At 42.9% G+C, this 21,979-nt stretch overlaps 2 protein-coding genes across 6 annotated transcripts in view; one reads left to right on the forward strand and one right to left on the reverse strand.

Annotated features, from left to right (window-relative positions):
* The window catches only part of LOC139574660 (PDZ and LIM domain protein 7-like), a 108,058-nt gene extending 99,889 nt beyond the window's left edge, over positions 1–8,169 (reverse strand). For 3 of the 4 annotated variants that reach the window (XM_071399428.1, XM_071399429.1, XM_071399431.1), the window contains exons 1-2: positions 8,004–8,169; positions 105–203 (exon numbers count right to left, since the gene is read on the reverse strand). In XM_071399428.1, coding sequence (XP_071255529.1) covers positions 105–203; positions 8,004–8,033 — 129 coding nt within the window. In that variant the 5' untranslated portion in view covers positions 8,034–8,169. Of the gene's footprint in view, positions 1–104; positions 204–4,595; positions 4,751–8,003 lie in introns of those variants that run through there. The other variant, XM_071399430.1, reaches the window with a different exon arrangement.
* A 470-nt stretch (positions 8,170–8,639) lies between these two features.
* LOC139574661 (clathrin light chain B-like) lies at positions 8,640–21,638 on the forward strand. 2 transcript variants are annotated; one of them, XM_071399432.1, is made up of 6 exons: positions 8,640–9,117; positions 9,629–9,684; positions 11,554–11,671; positions 12,517–12,628; positions 20,420–20,473; positions 21,323–21,638. In XM_071399432.1, the coding sequence occupies exons 1-6, from the start codon at positions 8,919–8,921 to the stop codon at positions 21,492–21,494; spliced, it is 711 nt and encodes a 236-aa protein (XP_071255533.1). In that variant the 5' UTR covers positions 8,640–8,918; the 3' UTR covers positions 21,495–21,638. The 2 variants fall into 2 exon arrangements, with proteins under 2 accessions (XP_071255533.1, XP_071255534.1); XM_071399433.1 differs by lacking the exon at positions 20,420–20,473.
* Positions 21,639–21,979: the final 341 nt, after the last annotated feature.

The following is a 21,979-nucleotide window of genomic DNA, read 5'->3' on the forward strand; positions in this document are numbered from 1 at the left end:
GATGATCTCTGGTGGTCGAGCAACAGGGCTCGGTGAGTGACACACACACACACACACACACACACACACACACACACACACACACACACACACACACAGCTTACCCTGGACACCGTGAGGGGCATGCTGAAGTCTTTCCCTCCCTGAAGTCTGAATCCCCATGGTGCTGGACCGGTGAGGGTTATACAGTATATACTCATGGCCTATAGAGGAGAGAAGAGAGAGGGTTATTCATGGAATATATAAGAGAGAGAGAGAGGACACACTGAACAACAATATAAAACACAACATGTAAAGTGTTGGTCCCATGTTTGATGAGCTGAAATAAAAGATCCCTGAAAATGTTCCATACACACAAAAAGGTTATTTCTCTCATTTTGTGCACAAATGCGTTTACATCCCTGTTAGTGAGCATTTCTCCTTTGCCAAGACGGCATATCAATAAGCTCATTAAACAGCATGATCATTACACAGGTGCACCTTGTGCCGTGGACAATAAGATGCCACTCTAAAATGTGCAGTTTTGTCACACAACACAATGCCACAGATGTCTCAAGTTTTGAGGGAGCGTGCAATTGCCATGCTGACTGCAGGAATGTCCACCAATGTCATTCAAGAGAATTTGGCAGTCCAACCGATCTCACAACAGCAGACCACCGATCTCACAACAGCAGACCACGTGTAACCACGCAAACCCAGGACCTCCACATCTGGCTTATTCAACTGCGGGATCATATGAGACCAGCCACTTGGACAGCTGATGAAACTGAGGAGTATTTCTGTCTGTAATAAAGCCCTTTTGTGGGGAAAAACCTCATTCTGATTGGCTGGTCCTGGCTCCCCATGGCAGCGCCCCTGCCCAGTCATGTGAAATCCATAAATTAGGTCCTAATGAATTTATTTCAATTGACCTACAATGAGCTAAGGTTTTAAACCCCTTGCATAGAACTACATGCAAGGCCCGTTTCTCTGAGGAGAGTTGGTACGGATGGGTTTGCCTCGGTAGCAGAACACCAACACAGCAGGGACTCAAGAGTTCCCTCATCCCCAGGTCCTCCAACCCATTTGGCACCCTAATTCCTTTATAGTGCACTACTTTTGACCAGTACCCTATGAACAGTAGTGCACTACGTGGAGAATAGGTTACCATTTAGGACAGTGTTTCCCAAACCAGCATCTATAAAACGACAATAAAACGCGTGCTGATTAGCTGAATCAGAGGTGAATGACTAGTGTTGGAATGACTAGTGTTGGAATGACGAGTGTTGGAATGACTAGTGTTGGAATGACTAGTGTTGGAATGACTAGTGTTGGAATGACTAGTGTTGGAATGACTAGTGTTGGAATGACTCCACCATGTATCTCCCTAGATCTTCTACACTGTGACCCATTTAAACACGTTCTCAGTTTTTCATGTCATCCAGAAAGCAACCAAACAAGGAGCCAGTTAGGGCCTCTTCACACTACTTTGACCACACACACACACACACACACACACACAGGGATAGAGATACCTCTGTAGTGTAAAGAGACGGAACTAGATTCAAATCTCTTTTTTTTTTTTAAAGACTTCTCCCACATTAAAATCACGTGTGCAACATGGCTAAGATGAGAAGCTCCTGTATAGTTTGAATTTCTATCCTTATTTTGTTTGTCTCTATACTATTGTATTTTACGGTACGATAAATAGCTTCACTCAGGTGAGGGAGGATTGTGATTCTAGCCACACCACATCCAAGGAGCGTAAACAGAGAAGTTACAAATCCGAAGTTGGAGATAGACGCGACTAGACATATTTTTACTAATGTAAATCCACCCCTTAGTCAGGACCCCTTTAAACCAGGGACACAAAAGGAAGGAATGTGCCATGACCAACCAGTAGGCTCTAACACACTGGTTGAGAAACAGTCTGATGCAAGGCTAAACTAACTCAAAATGTTTCAAGACGCTGCTGTGCAAAGTGATTGGAATGTCTACCCATGGAATCCTACAGGAAGAGAGCGCAAGACCTGACTGGAGTTACTTATTAGAGAAAACTAGAAGACTATTTTCTGCAAATATCTCAATAACATTAGAACAGGAGCTACGCATCTGAGAACAGTTACGCATATGGAGGAGCTCAAGTCTGGACTTCAGACTGTGTGCCCTGGGTCATATTCAAGGAAAACAGAAGAAAGACTGATACGGAGTTGTCTACATTAATTCTTGACCAATAAGAGAGACATTGCCTTTACATTCAGGTGACCCCAAACAGACTTACAGTACCAGTCAAAAGTTGACACAACTACTCATTCAAGGTTTTTTCTTCATTAAAAAAAAACAACTATTTTCTACATTGTAAAGACGTCAAAACTATGAAATAACACAAATCAAAATATATTTTAGATTCTTCAAAGTAGCCACCCTTTGCCTTGACGACAGCTTTGCACACTCTTGACATTCTCCCAACCAGTTTCATGAGAAATGCTTTTCCAACAGTCTTGAAGAAGTTGCCACATATGCTGAGCACTTGTTGGCTGTTTTTCCTTCACTCTGCGGTCCAACTCATCCCAAACCATCTCAATTAGGTTGAGGTCGGATGATTATGGAGGCCAGGTCATCTGATGCAGCACTCGATCACGCTCCTTCTTGGTCAAATAGCCCTTACACAGCCTGGAGGTGTGTTGGGTCATTGTCCTGTTGAAAAACACATGATAGTCCCACTAAGTGCAAACCAGATGGGACGGCGTATAGCTGCAGAATGCTGTGGTAGCCATTATGGTTAAGTGTGCCTTGAATTCTAAATAAATCACAGACCGTGTCACCAGCAAAGCACCCCCACACCATCACACCTCCTCCTCCATGCTTCACAGTGGTACCACACATGTAGAGATCATCCGTTCACCAACTCTGTGTCTAACAAAGACACGGCGGTTGGAACCAAACATTTCAAATTTGGACTCAGACCAAAGGACAGATTTCCACCGGTCTAATGTCCCTTGCTCGTGTTTCTAGACCCAAGCAAGTCTCTTCTTCTTGTAGGTGTCCTTTAGTAGTTGTTTCTTTGCAGTATTTTGACCATGAAGGCCTGATTCACACAGTCTCCTCTGAACAGTTGATGTTGAGATGTGTCTGTTACTTGAACTCCGTTAAGATTTTATTTGTGCTGCAATTTCTAAGGCTGGTAACTCTAATGAACATATCCTCTGCAGCAGAGGTAACTCTGGGTCTTTCTTTCCTGTGGTGGTCCTCATGAGAGCCAGTTTCAACATAGCACTTAATGGTTTTTGTGAAGAAACTTTACATTTTTGACATTTTCCAGATTGACTGACCAAGTCTTAAATTAATGATAGACTATCATTTCTCTTTGCTTATTTGATCTGTTCTTGCCATAATATGGACTTGGTCTTTTACCAAATAGGGCTATCTTCTGTATTCCAACCCTACCTTGTCACAACACAACTGATTGGCTCAAACGCATTAAGGAAATAAATTCCACAAATTCACTTTTAACAAGGAGTTCCCACATGGCACACCTGTTAATTGAAATGCATTCCAGGCAACTACCTCATGAAGCTGGTTGAGAGAATGCCAAGAATGTGGAAAGCTGTCAAGGCAAAGGGTGGCTACTTTGCAGATACTCAAATATAAAATATTTAGATTTGTTTACCACTTTTTTGGTTACTACGTGATTCCGTATGTTATTTCATAGTTTTTAATGTCTTCACCATTATTCTACAATGTAGAAAATAGTCAAAAATAAATTAAACCCTGGAATGAGTAGGTGTGTCCAACATTTGACTGGTACTGTATACAGAGCGGCTTACAGTGAGTACATTTAACTAAGGTAAGTCAAGTCACAGCAATAAAGCTACATGAATGGCATACTATGTATAGACCACAAACTAGGCTAAATCTCTCCATTGTTATGTCCTTATTATAAACTAAGAAAAAACGAATTAATATGTAGGCCTAGTACAATTCTGTCACATGACATCCAGGAAACAAACAGAGGCAAGGTAGCCTAGTGGTTAGAGAGTTGGACTAGTAACCGAAAGGTTGCAAGATCGAATCCCCGAGCTGACAAGGTAAAAAAATCTGTCGTTCTACCCCCTGAACAAGGCAGTTAACCCACTGTTCCTAGGCCGTCATTGAAAATAAGAATTTGTTCTTAACAGACTTGCCTAGTTAAATAAAAGGTAAAATAAATACAAATTAAAAAAGGACACTTCTAGAGAATGTATTTACGCTGTCCACTCTTATTCCACATACTAGCCAAAAGTCAGTCTGTCCACAAACAAATATCCTTCAAATCCATAGAAATTGTATAATTGCCTTCGTTGTTAAAACATATCTGTCAAAGTAATACAGGTTTAATTACATTGGTACAGCATATTCCCTTCGCTCACAGCCAGCACAACACATAACCCATGTCATTTTAAGAACCAAGGACAACCTGAGACCTTAGGCCATGACACTTACTGCTCTCGCCAAATGAGTTACAAGCCTATTGATAAACCTCAACCCCCCCCCCCCCCTTCCACCCACCATAACTCTCCCCTCCAAGGTATCCAAAACGTCCCCATGACACAGAGCTACCTGCAATGCAAACGTACCTTGTCCTGATGAGGCCCTCCTGGTAACCCAAAGCTGGCAGAAAGCTACAGAAGTGTTAGAAGTGCTGAAGCAGGATGGGCTGACTTTCTCCCTCCCCCAGTGACACAGCTAGGCAGACAGGCAAGCCCTCCCGCCTCCTCCCTCCCCCAGTGACACAGCTAGGCAAGCCCTCCCGCCTCCTCTCCCCCCCCCCCACACACACACACACTCCACTCCTCTCCTCAGAGAGCTATATAAGGAATGTAAAACTACACCAAACTATTTCAGCCCACATGAGTCACGGAGAGGGGGGGGGCAGCAACGGAGAAAAGGAGCAGGAGAGGAACATCGACTACCCATATTATCTGGCACAGGCTTCGCACATAAAAGCCAAAAGATATTTAGAACGGGAGGAATGGCAGAGGAAGAGAAGAGCAGAAGATAAGTGAAGACCACTGAGAAAACACATTCCTTCCAGAGGACATGAAGTACAACTCAGGACATTATAACCTTAAACAAACCAGCAATTAGAATATAGGACATCAAAAGAGACAGACCTGGTTTGACTTTTTTCTAAAGAAGGGGAGGAGACGTGGTTAAAGAAGGATTTTTAAGCCTAGAGACAACCGAGAGATGGATATGCAGTGAAAAAGTAACTTAGATTTATGTTTAAAACTGAATCAAAAGAATTGATAAGGTGTAGGCTACATGTACTTATTGCTACCCTAAAAAACAAGTCAACCCAACGAGCTTCTGCTATTAGAAAACGCTATCTGCCCTCTGAACTAGCTCCTGGTAGTGTGTTCATATCGACGTCAGCAAGCGTAGCCCTCCACAGCCTAGTATCCCACAGATCTAAATAGGTGTTACATCTAGACTGATGTAATGTGTGAAAGGTCACACGAACAAAACTCCAACAACAAAAAAAGGATGGTAACAAATTTGAGAATCCTGTCACTAGGCCTCCAGTATTTCCTCCAAGACCAGAGACGCACTTTAAAAAGTGTAGAAGAGCAGCCAGGCGTCAACGCCCAGAAAAAGCAGGTTCAGGAGGTCCTGTAAATAAATACTGAAATACCGTCTTTAGCTAAATGAGACTTGTTCATATACTGAAATACCCTCGTTAGCTAAATGAGACGTGTTTATGTAGCCCACACTCCTGAATCAAAATTTAAAGTTTGTTTTTAATTCTATTTAACTCAAACTAAGCTTCAAATTGTAAATTACACTGAGTATATAACACATTAAGAACTGCCCTTTCCATGAGAGACTGACCAGGCGAAAGCTATGATCCCTTATTGATGTCACTTGTTAAATCCACTTCAAAAATCAGTGTAGACGAAGGGGGGGAGACGGGGTTAAAGAAGGATTTTTAAGCCTAGAGACAACCGAGAGATGGATTGTGTATGTGTACCATTCAGAGGGTGAAATGGGCAAGACAACACATTTGAGTGCCTTTGAACGGGGGTATAGTAGTAGGTGCCCAGACGCACCGGTTTGTGTCAAGAACTGCAACGCTGCTGGGTTTTTCACGCTCAACAGTTTCCCGTGTGCATCAAGAACAGTACTTCACCCAAAGGACATCCAGACAACTTGACAACTGTGGGAGGCATTGGAGGGTGGGTACAAGGTGTTCCTAATGTCTGGTATACTCTGTGTATATCTAAGTGAATGCTGGTGTAACCGCTGTGAAATGGCTAGCTAGTTAGCGGTGGTGCGCGCTTATAGCGTTTCAAATCGGTGACATCACTCGCTCCGAGACCTTGAAGTAGTTGTTCCCCTTGCTCTGCAAGGGCCGCGGTTTTTGTGGCGTGATGGGTAACGGTGCTTCGAGGGTCTCCTGGTGGTTTCGAGCCCAGGTAGGGGCGAGGAGAGGGACGGAAGCTACACTGTTACTTTTTCCATGTGTCAAAATGAAGATACTCAGGAGGTTTAACCTAGTAGTTTACCGTAACAGCCACTGGCAACAAAGATATGAAAGTGTTGCCTTGCGTACAGACAGACCACTGAAGTGACAACAACGCTATTGAAACTAGTGTTGCTTGTTTTCAGGAACAGTATTCTATTTTCTTTTTAAATACACTGAACAACAATACAAAACATGTAAAGTGTTGGTCCCATGTTTCATAAGCTGAAATAAAAGATCCCAGGAGTGTTCCATATGTACAAAAAAGCTTCTCAAATGTTGTGCACAAATTTGTTTACATCCCTGTTAGTGAGCATTTTATCCTTTGTCAAAATAATCCATCCACCTGACTGACAGGTGTTGCATTTCAAGAAGCTGATTAAACAGCGTGATTACACAGGTGCACCTTGTGCTGGGGGGGACAAAAAATACCACTGCAGTTGTCATACAACACAATGCCACAAATGTCTCAAGTTTTGAGGGAGTGCGCAATTGGCATGCGGACTGCAGGAATGTCCACCAAAGCTTTGAATGTTCATTTCTCTACCATAAGCTGCCTCCAATGTTATTTTAGAGAATTTGGCAGTACATCGAACTGGCCTCACAACCTCATACCACGTGTAACCACACCAGCCCAGGACCTCCACATCCAGCTTCTTCACCTGCGGTATCGTCAGAGGGGTGGGCAGAGGAGTATTTCTGTCTGAAATAAAAACTCCTTCTGGATTGGCTGGGCCTGCTTCCCCAGTGAGTCTGCTTGGCTCCCAAGTTGGTGGGCCTATACCCTCCCAGGTCCACCCATGGCTGCGCCCCTGCCCAGTCATGTGAAATCCATAGATAAGACTCTAAATGTAGTCATTTCAATTGACTGATTTCCTTATAGGAACTGTAACACAGGAAAATCTTTGAAATTGTTGCATGTTGAGTTTATATTTTTATTCAGTATACATTTAAGTGTTGTAAATATCCCAAAATATTTTGGCCGACACTAAATTATGGAACGAGGGCAGATCAATAAACTGGTGGTATTCAAATGTAGAAAGCGATATCCATAATAGGACATTATTGCTCTACTAACATAGATAGGATACAATGTAACTCCAACACCATTACATACAGTCAGTCTCTTGTAAAACGAAGGAAACTGTTAAACACAACTTTTGAACAAGACCATGCGTTGAAATATATATAATATATTGCTTTTTGAATATTGTGGAATGCGATAAGAAAGGGCTGCAAGATCAAGACAGGCCCGATCAAGACGAGACCCACTTCGAGGTCTAGACCGCTGTCGCCGGGGAAAGTTTCATTCCACCAAGATAAACAGCTAAATATCTTACTTTCATGTAAAAGGAAAAGAGCAACTTAAAAATCATCATTTTTTTCATTGTAACTTCATACAATCTAACGTCAGACAAGGGTATGTATGTTTTACAGACTTGGCTACAACACATTGTAGTCCATGTAGAAATCGATAGTTGCATTCATAAATTAGAATATAGTTTTCCCCCCATGAACCTACCTCCTTGTCATTATGATGATCGCCGGACATCGTGAGTCGGCCTACCGTAGTCGAGATCTGAAAGAAATATGTGAATCAAACAAGTAACCCAGCCGAAAACTAAACTTCGGACTTCCTCGACTTGGACGTCAGGGGCACTGTGGATCCCTTCTTAAGCAGCGTTCATTCCCTGCATTCCTCTTTAGCAGCGTCCTACTGTAACGTCAGCAAGTCACATGGGGGGGGGGGGGGGGGGGGGGGATCCCTGCCCTTCGTCTGTGCTCTCCTACGGGAGGTGGTGCGCCGGAGACTCTAGCTGTTGCTTTTCCCTAACATTCTCTATTTCCCATATATTCTGAAATATATAAAAGGCGACTAAGAATAAGCAATCAATTGCCCCACATGACCCTAAAATGATCACTCGTCTGATTATGCAGAAAGGTGTAATTTTACACGGACACTTTTGAAAATAGAAAATAATTTATTGTATTGTATTCCAATTATATTATATTCTGATAGTATGGTCTATTCAATAATAACAAATAGAAAAAGTGTATACATAATAGCCTAATTAGGCAAGAAGAAAACGTTTAGTTCAGATACCGGTTAGGAAATAGGAGTGCATTTCTAGGTTTCTCCAGCAGATAGAGACACATCCTAATAAACCAAAAGTTGGAAGTTCGTATGGCAGGCCAGGCAAGTTGAAAGTGAGCAATCATGAATCATCACAGTCCTTATTCATTGTTCTATTAGCTGACAACCGTTCATGAAAAGTTGGGTTAGTTGCATATTCTGCCTGAGTCAGATATATCCATCATCATAAGCGCTTCTCTCTCTCAGCTCAATTAATTGATAGCCAGCAAGATACCAAGCAATAATATAACGGTATTTAAGTGGCTAGCTACACTTCATTTTTTGGGGGTTTTGTTGTGAAAGATGGCTGATTCAGATTTCGGGTTCCCATCTGACAACGGAGTGCTGCCTGTCGAGGTGGACCCAGCAGCAGCTTTCTTAGCCCAGCAAGAAAGCGAAATAGCGGTGATAGAGAATGACGAAGGACTCGGAGCTTTGGAGGGACCCGCCGAGTTCCCCGAACAACCGCCGACAGCTGATTCACCTGCTCCTGTAGAATATGGTAAGTTGCTAACTAGATGCTAAGTTAGCATGTTAGCTAAACTAACTCCCAAACTAGAAGTAACGTTACATACAACGGAGACAACATTTTAAACTTGTATTAGTACTATAGTTAGATAACCAGACAACTAGTTAGTTAGCTAAATTAGCCTGATTTTTAGTTAGCTAATTGACAGCTGTCAATGTAAACAGTAACGTTACTTTAGTTGGTGCGGCACACTAACGTTACACCCTGAGGGGAATGATGTCGTCTAAATGATGACTAAAGATGTGTCACTTGTCTGAATGTGAGTGTGTAATGTCTTGAAGCTATCCTCAGGTTAAATTAGGTTAGCCAATGGTGGTGGTGAGAAGCTAGTTTACCTTACTGCCCAAACAAGTGTTAATGCATTACTGTGTCACTAGCTATCCACCCCTCGAAAGCAAATTGACTTTAGCTAACGTAGGTTAGAATAACGCTAAGCATATCATGTACGGTTCTCTTTAAAGTCGTTCGTTGTTTCATCTGTCAGATGCCGGATTTGCAGAGGCTTCAGCAGCCACGGTAAACGGAAACATGTTTGTGCTGGTAAGAGAGGAACACTTCTAATGAGAATTATTTTTGTTTGTTAATGATGTACTTGGACATGTTATTGCAGGTTAGTTTTGTAAGAGAGGCTGTGGCCGACTACATTCTCTATGGTAAGTCCATTGTTCAAGGAAGCATGAAAATAACCTTTCTTGGGTAACGTAAAGACCAACTGCCCGTAAATATATATATTTTAGAAAACAGCCTATGAGTCCAAATTATTTATTCTATTATTCTATTATTTATTGACAACAGTGTAAATAGGATAATTTTGGTCAAAATCAGTGTCACCCATAACAGTGTTTTGTACCTCACAACATAATGTCAATTAAGGTTGGGTTTGTTTCAATCGTGCCCACAGCAGGCAGCACACAAGTAATCATCACTGACTCCATCATAATGCCGTGGTAAATGTGGTTTGACTTTGGATATCCCAATGGGGCTAGTTAGGGATCATCTGTAAACTACACAATGTAGGCTACATGGGACTATATGTAAAAATTCCAATACTTAAAAAAACCTCAAAACAACTATAGAAAATCATATACAGATATTGAAAGCATTTAATGAGAACTAAAAGGTGTGAAACATTAATATTGTCTCGTTTACATTGTGTAATTTATTGTTAAACCAACTTTGCCACGGTTGCACACCAAGGCTAATGCTTATTGGTGAAAAATGATTTGGCTAACTCTTCTCACCTGCAAACACGCACACAAGACATCCACATCAAACCACACCCCGAAACCAACTCACCTTTGAATGGTCATACCTGTTGGTATTTCTTAAATGAGCCAAATCTAAAATGAGGCCAAATCAGATAGTTCAGCTACCCTTTTAAAGATTTATGCATTTGTTCCTCCGTGTCCAGCTGTTACTATTGAATGACCTGGTTGTCCTCATGCCTTTTTAGTGCTGAGCGATTTAATGCTTTTTGAGGTCGGTTAGATTATTTAAAAAATGATCACAGATTTCAGTTTCAATTTTTTGGGGGGGGGGACAATAAAAGCATTATGTGAGTTGAATGCTGTAACAACACAGAATAAAATTGTTCATAAAAGTCCCATGATTGTAGTGACTAATGCTTGTCACTTATTAACCATCATTTATTCAATGATTTTGTTTCACTCCCAAGTCATCGTCTCATCTCTATAGAGCTGCTGTCTGACAAAATAACTATTTTAGTATTTCTTCAAAGTAAATAAGTCATAGGCCTATTTATTTAACTGCTGAATACCAACTATCAATCACTTAAATTGTGTATTTTCAGGCTCGCGAAGCAATTGCTTTCTATCCCCCTCGATTGTGCATTCTCTCTCTTTGTCTGCGCTGCACAGACAGGACAAGTTTAAGCGGGCGCGCAGTGGATTATGGTCATTGTAGTTAATTACCAAGTTGTCTGCACTAAACTGTGTTGAATATTGGTCTGTTGGAAACTACAAATCCATACTACAATCGCACAGTTCAGATTTATCTCTACAGAAACTGCACATCGACCTCACAGATAAAAATGTTACAAAATGGAATTCTAATATTTGAAACGACGTCGGTCAATTAGTTGTTTAATAATCAACATTTTGGTTAATCGCTCGGCACTATGCCTTATGTATGGTGTTTGTCTAGCCTGCAGGCACCGCAAGCTAGGATACATCAGTTCAAAATGGGCTAGTCTACGTACTAAAGTTATACTGTTACATATGCCTGGTCTTATGGCTGCATTTACACGGGCAACCCAATTCTGATGTATTTTTCCACTAATTGGTCTTTTGACCAATCAGATCAGGTGTTTTGCCAATAATTGGGCTGCCTTTGTAAACACAGCTTATGACTGGTGGTCCTTATGCCTGGTCCTGGTTCTTCTCCCCCCAGGAGTCCAACGGTCCATCGGACAGCTATGCGGCCATCGCCCAGGTGGACTCTCTGCGAGCAGAGCCTGAGAGCCTGCGTAAGTGGAGGGAGGAGCAGAAGGCACGGCTGGAGCAACTAGGTAAGTAAACAACAGAGGCTATAGTATGGCCCAAATGGCACTCTATTCCCTATATAGTGCAATATTTTTAGCCAGGGTCCATAGAGCTCTTGTCAAAAGTAGTGCACTATGTAGGGAATAGGGTGCCAGTTTGGACACACACAGCTACTTCAAATCAAATGTATTTATATAGCCCTTTGTACATCAGCTGATATCTCAAAGTGCTGTACATAAACCCAGCCTAAAAAACCCAAACAGCAAGCAATGCAGGTGTAGAAGGACGTGTACTTCACACTAACATCACACTTACATACTACTACCGCTGCGATACATGCAGTATCTACTACTGACTTCTCAGTCAGTATTTTGTCCAGTCAATGTACACACTGACGAAGGTTGACACCTAAATGTCACATTTTTCCCCCTGCCTGCTTAAAAAGCTAAATAAAAGGCCGACAAATATTAAGTTGAATAGTCTGTTTATTTCTGTGTGTGAACCACCCTTAAATTTGGGTTCCACTCAGTGTCATGTCCTGTATGGTATGCTTGAGGTGGTCTTGTTCTTGCTGTATTGACTCTGTAGTTGATCTCCTGAGAAAAGAGCATCATCTTCTGTAGCTCATACAATGCATTGTGGACTAAAACATTTCAACCTGGGTGGGTATTCATTAGTGCACACAGTAGCAAAACGTTTTGCAACGGAACATGAAAACAAGCAATTCTTATTGGACAAATTCAGGTAGTCCTGCCCATTTCTGCCTGTTTGCTTCCGTTTTGTTCCTACTGAATACTACCCTTGGTATTGTGCAGATTCTGTATTGATCATACCATCCCCATCTTTCCCTGTGTGTATGTGAACCCTGAAGACTCTGCGTCCAAGGCTGCGGAGGCTGAGTGGAAAGAGAAGGCCAAGAAAGAGCTGGACGACTGGCATGTGCACCAGAATGAACAGATGGAGAAGAAAAAGGCCAACAACAAGTTAGTTCCTACCTAACTCTGTTTACTTCCTACATGGTTCCCTCAACTAACATAACAGGAAATACAAGTATAACAATATACTAAATATATATTAGGCTAAATATGCATCTAATGAATCTGAATTAATAGTTATCAGAATCTAAGATCAACAATGTTATAAGAATGTGTGTTTCTGTGGTTATTTCCTTGTTATTTCGTGACAGATCAGGAAATGGGATATATGAGCTTAGGCTTACAGACTTCCAATAGACTGTCACACAAAATTGACGTTATTCATGTACCTAAAAAGATATATACAATAATGTGGACAGGATTTCCTGGTTAAATATCCTCAACCTTTCTAGGGAGTTTTTCCTAGCCACCGTGCTTCTACACCTGCATTGCTTGCTGTTTGGGGTTTTAGGCTGGGTTTCTGTACAGCACTTCGAGATATTAGCTGATGTACGAAGGGCTATATAAAATAAACTTGATTTGATTTGAACAGAGTGTAAACTTGTAACTGTGAGCTGACCTCTGCCCCCAGGGCTCCAATGTTTTGTTGGCTTGCTTTTTGTAACAGCCAGATATTGTTCATTCCAATTTGTAAGTCGCTCTGGATAAGAGCGTCTGCTAAATGACTTAAATGTAAATGTTAAATGTATTTAGGGTGTCACCAAGCTGAAATGTTGTATTAGATCTGAACTGGCATAAACTAAGGAAAGTGGATGGAAAACTCAACCTTATTTCTTTAAGCTAAGGAAATAACTAAATGACACGTAAATGACTTATTTACGTTTGTATTGATTTATCAAAGTTGATTTAACTATGAACTAATGTTTAACTATTTTAACGCCCTGTGTTATCCTACACTTGCAGTGCTTTCGGGAAGTATTCAGACCTCTAGACTTTTTCCACATCTTGTTACGTTACAGCTTTATTATAAAATTGATTAAATTGTAGTTTTTCCTCATCAATCTACACATAATACCCCATAATTACAAAGCAAAAACAGTTTTTTAGATTTTTTGGGGGGAAATGTATAAAAAGAAAGCACTGAAATATTACATTTACATAAGTATTCAGACCCTTTACTCAGTACTTTGTTTAAGCACCTTTGGAAGTGATTACAGCCTCGAGTCTTCTTGGATATGACGCTACAAGCTTGGCACACCTGTATTTGGGGAGTTTCTCCCATTATTTTCTGCAGATCCTCTCAAGCTCATTACAGGTTGGATGGGGAGCATCGCTGCACAGCTATTTTCAGGTCTCTCTAGAGATGTTCGATGGGGTTCAAGTCCGGGCTCTGGCTGGGCCACTCAAGGACATTCAGAGACTTGTCCCGAAGCCACTCCTGCGTTGTCTTGGCTGTGTGCTCAGGGTCGTTGTCCTGTTGGAAGGTGAACCTTCACCCTAGTCTGGAGGTCCTGAGTGCTCTGGAGCAGGTTTTCATCAAGGATTTCTCTGTACTTTGCGCCGTTCATCTTTGCCTATATCCTGACTAGTCTTCCAGTCCCTGAAAAACATCCCCACAGCATGATGCTGCCACCACCATGCTTCACTGTAGGGATGGTGCCAGGTTTCCTTCAGATGTGACGCATGGCATTCTGGCCAAATAGTTCAGTCTTGGTTTCATCAGACCAACTAGGCAGATAAGAACAAATTCTCATTGACAATGACGGCCTACCAGGAAACAGTGGGTTAACTGCCTTGTTCAGGGGCAGAACGACAGATTTATACCTTGTCAACTCAGGGATTCGATCCAGCAACCTTTCGGTTACTGGCCCAACGCTCTAACCACTAGGCTACCTGCCGCCCCATCTTTGAGAATGATGGAGGCCACTGTGTTCTTGGGGACTTTCAATGCTGCAGAAATGTTTTTCCACCCTTCCCCAGATCTGTGCCTCGACATAATCCTGTCTCGGAGCTCTACGGACAATTCCTTCAACCTCATGGCTTTGTTTTTGCTCTGACTGGCACTGTCAAATGTGGGACCTTATATAGACAGGTGTGTGCCTTTCCAAATCATGTCCTATCAATTTAATTTCCCACAGGTGGACTCCAATGAAGTTGTAGAAACATCTCAAGGATGATAAATGGAAACAGGATGCATCTGAGCTCAATTTCGAGTCTCTTAGCAAAAAGTCTAATTGCTTATGTAAATAAGGTATTTCAGTTTTTATTTTATACATTTGCAAGAATTTCTAAACCTGTTTTCGGTTTGTCATTTATGGGGTATTGTGTGTAGATTGAGGGGGAGGAAAACATACTTGAATCCATTTTAGAATAAGGCTGTAACGAAATGTGGGAAAAATGAAGGGGTCTGAATACTTTCCGAATGTAAATAACTATTAAAGTATTTCTATCCAGTTCATGCTTTTCTCTTTCAGTCGTAAACATCTTTTATTCTTTGGGGTCTTTGCTTTGTTCTGTACTGAACAAAAATAAGAAACGCAACATGCAAACATTTGAAAGATTTTACTGAGTTAAGAGTAAAATTATTAAATTGAAATGAATTCATTAGGCCCTAATCTACTGATTTTCACATGACTAAGAATACAGATATGTTGGTTACAGATGCCTTAAAAAAAAAAATTAAAGTAGGGTTGTGGATCAGAAAACTGGTCAGTATCTGGCGCGACATCTCCTTCGCAGAGTTGATCAGGCTGTTGATTGGCCTATGGAATTTTTTATTTTTTTTCATCTTTATTTAACCAGGTAAGTTAGTTGAGAACAAGTTCTCATTTACAACTGCAAATGTTGTCCCACTCCTCTTCAATGGCTGTGCGAAGTTGCTGGATGTTGGCGGGAACTGGAAACCACTGTCATACACATTCATCCAGAGCATCCCAAACATGCTCAATGGCTGACATGTCTGAGTATGCAAGCCATGGAAGAACTGAAAATGTGTACATATCCTTGCGACATGGGGCCGTGTGTTATCATGCTGAAACATGAGGTGATGGCGGTGGATGAATGGAACGACAAGGAAGGGGCCTCGGGATCACGGTATCTATACTATATAAACAAAAGTATGTGGACACCCCTTCAAATTAGTGGATTCTGCTGTTCAGGGTTTGGTGAATGCCAGGAGGACACTACCTGCCACAACACAGTTTTGTGAAGGAGGAATAATGGTCTGGGGCTGTTTTTTATGGTTCGGGTCCCTTATTTCCAGTGGATCTTAACGCTACAGCATACATTGGCATTCTAGATGATTCTGTGCTTCCAACTTTGTGGCAACATTTTGGGGAAGACCCTCTGCTGTTTCAGCATGACAATGCCCCCGTGCACAAAGCGAGGTCCATACAGAAATGGTTTGTTGAGATAGGTGTGGAAGAACTTGACTGGCCTGCACAGAGTCTCCGCAGCAATGTTCCAACATCTAGTGGAAAGCCTTCCCAGAAGAGTGGAGGCTGTTATAGCAGCAATGTTCCAACATCTAGTGGAAAGCCTTCCCAGAAGAGTGGAGGCTGTTATAGCAGCAATGTTCCAACATCTAGTGGAAAGCCTTCCCAGAAGAGTGGAGGCTGTTATAGCAGCAATGTTCCAACATCTAGTGGAAATCCTTCCCAGAAGAGTGGAGGCTGTTATAGCAGCAATGTTCCAACATCTAGTGGAAAGCCTTCCCAGAAGAGTGGAGCCTGTTATAACAGCAATGTTCCAACATCTAGTGGAAAGCCTTCCCAGAAGAGTGGAGGCTGTTACAGCAGCAAAGGGGGGGGACCAACTCCATATTAATGCCCATGATTTTGGAATGAGATGTTTGACAAGCAGGTGTCCATATACTTTTGGTCACGTATGTGCATTCAAATTGCCATCGATTTAAGATGCAATTGTGTTCATTGTCCGTAGCTTGTACCATAACCCATACCATAACCCATACCATAACCCCTACCATAACCCCTACCATAACCCCTACCATAACCCATACCATAACCCATACCATAACCCATACCATAACCCCTACCATAACCCATACCATAACCCCTACCATAACCCATACCATAACCCATACCATAACCCCTACCATAACCCCTACCATAACCCATACCATAACCCATACCATAACCCATACCATAACCCATACCATAACCCATACCATAACCCATACCATAACCCATACCATAACCCCTACCATAACCCATACCATAACCCATACCATAACCCATACCATAACCCATACCATAACCCCTACCATAACCCCTACCATAACCCATACCATAACCCCTACCATAACCCATACCATAACCCATACCATAACCCATACCATAACCCATACCATAACCCCTACCATAACCCATACCATAACCCATACCATAACCCCTACCATAACCCATACCATAACCCATACCATAACCCCTACCATAACCCATACCATAACCCATACCATAACCCCTACCATAACCCCTACCATAACCCATACCATAACCCATACCATAACCCATACCATAACCCATACCATAACCCATACCATAACCCATACCATAACCCCTACCATAACCCCTACCATAACCCCTACCATAACCCCTACCATAACCCCTACCATAACCCATACCATAACCCCTACCATAACCCATACCATAACCCCTACCATAACCCATACCATAACCCATACCATAACCCATACCATAACCCATACCATAACCCCTACCATAACCCATACCATAACCCATACCATAACCCATACCATAACCCATACCATAACCCATACCATAACCCATACCATAACCCATACCATAACCCCTACCATAACCCCTACCATAACCCCTACCATAACCCATACCATAACCCCTACCATAACCCATACCATAACCCATACCATAACCCATACCATAACCCATACCATAACCCCTACCATAACCCCTACCATAACCCCTACCATAACCCATACCATAACCCATACCATAACCCCTACCATAACCCCTACCATAACCCCTACCATAACCCATACCATAACCCATACCATAACCCATACCATAACCCCTACCATAACCCCTACCATAACCCCTACCATAACCCCTACCATAACCCCTACCATAACCCCTACCATAACCCCTACCATAACCCCTACCATAACCCCTACCATAACCCCTACCATAACCCCTACCATAACCCCTACCATAACCCATACCATAACCCATACCATAACCCATACCATAACCCCTACCATAACCCCTACCATAACCCCTACCATAACCCCTACCATAACCCATACCATAACCCCTACCATAACCCCTACCATAACCCATACCATAACCCATACCATAACCCCACCGCCACCATGGGGCACTCTGTTCACAACGATGACGACAGCAAACCGCTCAAACCGTCTGCCATCTGCCCGGTACAGTTGAATCTGGGATTCATCCGCGAAGAGCACACTTCTTCAGCATGCCAGTCACCATCGAAGGTGAGCATTTGCCCACTGAAGTCTGTTTATGACGCTGAACTGCAGTCAGGTCAAGACCCTGGTGAGGACGACGAGTACGCAGATGAGCTTCCCTGAGACGGTTTCTGACAGTTTGTGCAGAAATTATTGTTCAAACCCACAGTTATATCAGCTGTCCAGGTGGCTGGTCTCAGACGATACCGCAGGTGTAGAAGCTGGATGTGGAGGTCCTGGTCTGCGGTTGTGAGGCCGGTTGGACGTACTGCCAAATTCTCTAAAACATTGGAGGCAGCTTATGGTAGAGAAAAATGAACATAAAATTATTTGGCAACAGCTCTGGTGGACATCCCTGCAGTCAGCATGCCAATTGCACGCTCTCTCAACTTGAGACATCTGTGGCATTGTGTTGTGTGACAACAGCAGTAGTATTTTATTGTCCCCAGCACAAGGTGCACCTGTGTAATGATCATGCTGTTTAATCAGCTTCTTGATATGACACACCTGTCAGGTGGCTGGGTTATCTTGGGAAAGGACAAATGCTCACTAACAGGGATGTAAACTAATTTGTGCACAAAATTTGAAAAACAATCTTTTGTGAGTATGGAACATTTCTGGGATGTTTTATTTCAGCTCATCAAATATGGGACCAACACTTTACATGTTGCTTTTTTTAAATTATTTTTGTTCAGTGTAAAACCAATCTTCTCTTCCCAACCGACTGTCCAGTCTGGCACGGTAGCAGTTAGTATCTACATCTCTCTTTCCTGCTGCAATGTGACTGAGCATGAAGAGACGCTAGCACTGTGTCCAGGACAACACAGCCAGGATATAGAAAACAAAACCCGTTGTGTCCCAAATGGCACCTTGTTCACTATATAGTGTACGACTCTAAGGCCCATAGGGCTCTGGTCAAAAGTAGTGCACTAAATAGTGAATAGGGTGCCAATTGGAATGTACACATAGGCAAGTAAGGAAAAAAACGATTTACCTAGAAATGTCACATTGCAGTATATCCTGTTGCTGTATGGACTACAATGATTAAGACAGTATTGTGTTTTATCATTACACAATGGAATTGTTCTATACCTATACAGTGTACAAAATATTAAGAACACCTTCCTAATATTGAGTTGCACCCCCTTTTGCCCTCAGAACAGCCTCGATTTGTCGGGGCATGGATTCTAGGTGTCGAAAGCATTCCACAGGGATGCTGGCCCATGTTGACTACAATGCTTCCAACAGTGGTGTCAAGTTGGCTGGTAGTGGACCTCTGAATAGCTCGTTCCATCTCATCCCACAGATGCTCATTTAGATTGATCTCCGGTGACTGGGGCAGGTCACTGCAGTAAGCTGAATTCACCCGTCATGTTGGTGGAACCATTCCTGGACAATCCTAACCTTGTGGCATGGGGCATTATCCGTCTGGGGAAAAAATCAATTTTGCAGATGGATACACTGCTGCCAATGAAGGGATGCACCTGGTTGACAATAATGTTCAGATATCTTGTGCCATTCAAATGGTGCTCCACTTTTATCAAGGGGCCCAATGTGTGCCATGAAAACACAGCCCTCACCACCCGCCTGCAATGTTGACACGCTGCGTGATGGATGCATGTACTCGTGGTTCTATCTAGAACGGAGCCCTCCCGTCATTTTGAAACGGCAGGAACCAGGATTCTTCAAGACCAGGCCATGTTTTTCCCAATTCTCCAGTGTTTTCGTTCCCTAGCCCTCTGTTTCTCTGTAAGGTCGTTGGTTGTCGTACCCCATTTGTTTCAAGGTATGACGACCTCTGCATTATTTGTATGGGTCTTTGGGCACCAATGTTGTACTGGACTGTCTGGTTGACTGTCTGGTTGACTGTCTGTTGACTGACTGTCTGTTGCTCTGCACAATTCATGTCAGCCTCATTTTGTCCTCTTTCGTCGATGACCTGTTTTCCACCACTGGCCTTGCTTTTGGCTGGATGTCCTTTGGGAGATGGACCATTCGTGATAGACACGGGAAACTATTGAGCGTGGAAAAACCCAGCAGTGTTGCAATTTCTTGACACAAACCGCTGCACCTGACACCTACTACCATACCCCGTTCAAAGGCACTTCAATCTTTTTTTTTCTTGCCCATTCACCATCTGAATGGCACACATACACCATCGATGTCTCAAGATTTACATGTTCTTCTTTAACCCGTCTCCTCCCCTTCATTTACACTGATTTGAAGGGGATTTAACAGGTGACATCAATAAGGGGGGTCATAGCTTCCACCTGGATTCCACCTTGATCAGTCTACAATGTTCATCTGATGGAACTTCCTCTCTTGAATCTTGTTCGTTCTCTCGTCTCCGGTCACTGGTTTCCTGTGCTTACAACTCCTAACTCTGTCTGTTGTGTGACACTGACCTGTCTCTTTCTCTCTCACACTAGGATTGTTGATGAGACTTTCTACAAACAGCCCAACTCTGAAGTGCTAGACTTTGTGTAGGCTTTACAACTCTTCTGCTTTTGGTGTAGTATTGTCTTGGCTTTCTCCTTTTTTTTGTTTTTGTTACCCGTCGTTACTTTGTTTGCATGTTCCAACTGTGAAACAAACCAGTGAATAACACATGACGTGAGGGCTCAGTTGGGTCACATGACGTGAGGGCTCAGTTGGGTCACATGACGTGAGGGCTCAGTTGGGTCACATGACGTGAGGGCTCAGTTGGATCACATGACGTGAGGGCTCAGTTGGGTCACATGACGTGAGGGCTCATTTGGGTCTTGGAGGGACTCTATTTGACTATGTCCATAAATCACAACAACAGTGTTCATCCAAATTATTTCAGTTGTGATCATTTGCCAGAAATGCATGTAGCCTTTTTTCAATACCATGTGTGTCAGTTTTAGTCAAATGTACATACGCTATGAGTCTGTGACTTGTGGAGCTATGAGTCTGTGACTTGTGGAGCTATGAGTCTGTGACTTGTGGAGCTATGAGTCTGTGACTTGTGGAGCTATGAGTCTGTGACTTGTGGAGCTATGAGTCTGTGACTTGTGGAGCTATGAGTCTGTGACTTGTGGAGCTATGAGTCTGTGACTTGTGGAGCTATGAGTCTGTGACTTGTGGAGCTATGAGTCTGTGACATGGACAGATTAAAGCATGGCATGTCAGTGGTGCTAATCTCTATGGGACGGTTTTCCTGACTCAGATTAAAGTCCTGGAATAAAATGTCATTCTCCATTGAGCATTGTAAAATGTATTAGTCCAGGACCAGGCTTAATCTGTGTCCGGGGACACCGTTCCTCAAACACCTCATCCATATCTCCCTTCCCCTTCCTTCCCTCCTCCAGGGCATCTGAAGAGGCCTTCCTGTCCGAGGCTGACGGTGACAGCCCAGGGACGGAGTGGGAGAGAGTGGCCCGTCTCTGTGACTTCAACCCCAAGACCAACAAGACAGCCAAGGACGTGTCCCGGATGCGCTCGGTCCTCATAGCCCTCAAACAGACACCTCTGGTGCGCTAGTACGGCCAATGGAACGGAGGGGTGGCGGTGATAGTTCCGGTTTCCCTTTAAAAACGCCCGCTCTTCAGTTATGAACCCTGTTTGCATTTAGGCAGAATGTGTACTAGCATCATATAAGTCTTCTTTTGGTGGAGGGTTCTTTTATGTTCAGACCCTCCTATTTTCCGCTATGTCTCGGCGTAGTGTCCCTCTTGGTGTAGTGTCCCTCCTCTTGGTGTAGTGTCCCTCTTTTCCGCTATGTCTCGGTGTAGTGTCCCTCTTTTCCGCTATGTGTCGGTGTAGTGTCCCTCTTTTCCGCTATGTGTCGGTGTAGTGTCCCTCTTTTCCGCTATGTCTCGGTGTAGTGTCCCTCTTGGTGTAGTGTCCCTCCTCTTGGTGTAGTGTCCCTCTTTTCCGCTATGTCTCGGTGTAGTGTCCCTCTTTTCCGCTATGTGTCGGTGTAGTGTCCCTCTTTTCCGCTATGTCTCGGCGTAGTGTCCCTCTTT

The sequence above is a fragment of the Salvelinus alpinus genome, chromosome 4 (genome assembly GCF_045679555.1).
Source record: "Salvelinus alpinus chromosome 4, SLU_Salpinus.1, whole genome shotgun sequence".
NCBI lineage: Eukaryota > Metazoa > Chordata > Actinopteri > Salmoniformes > Salmonidae > Salvelinus > Salvelinus alpinus.

Excerpts from the sequence above, each read along its gene's own strand:
- LOC139574661 (XM_071399432.1), top strand. The coding sequence starts at position 8,919 with ATGGCTGATTCAGATTTCGGGTTCCCATCTGACAACGGAGTGCTGCCT. Across the intron at positions 9,118-9,628 it reads ACCTGCTCCTGTAGAATATG|ATGCCGGATTTGCAGAGGCT; the intron begins GTAAGTTGCTAA and ends TTCATCTGTCAG. Across the intron at positions 20,474-21,322 it reads TCTGAAGTGCTAGACTTTGT|GGCATCTGAAGAGGCCTTCC; the intron begins GTAGGCTTTACA and ends TCCCTCCTCCAG.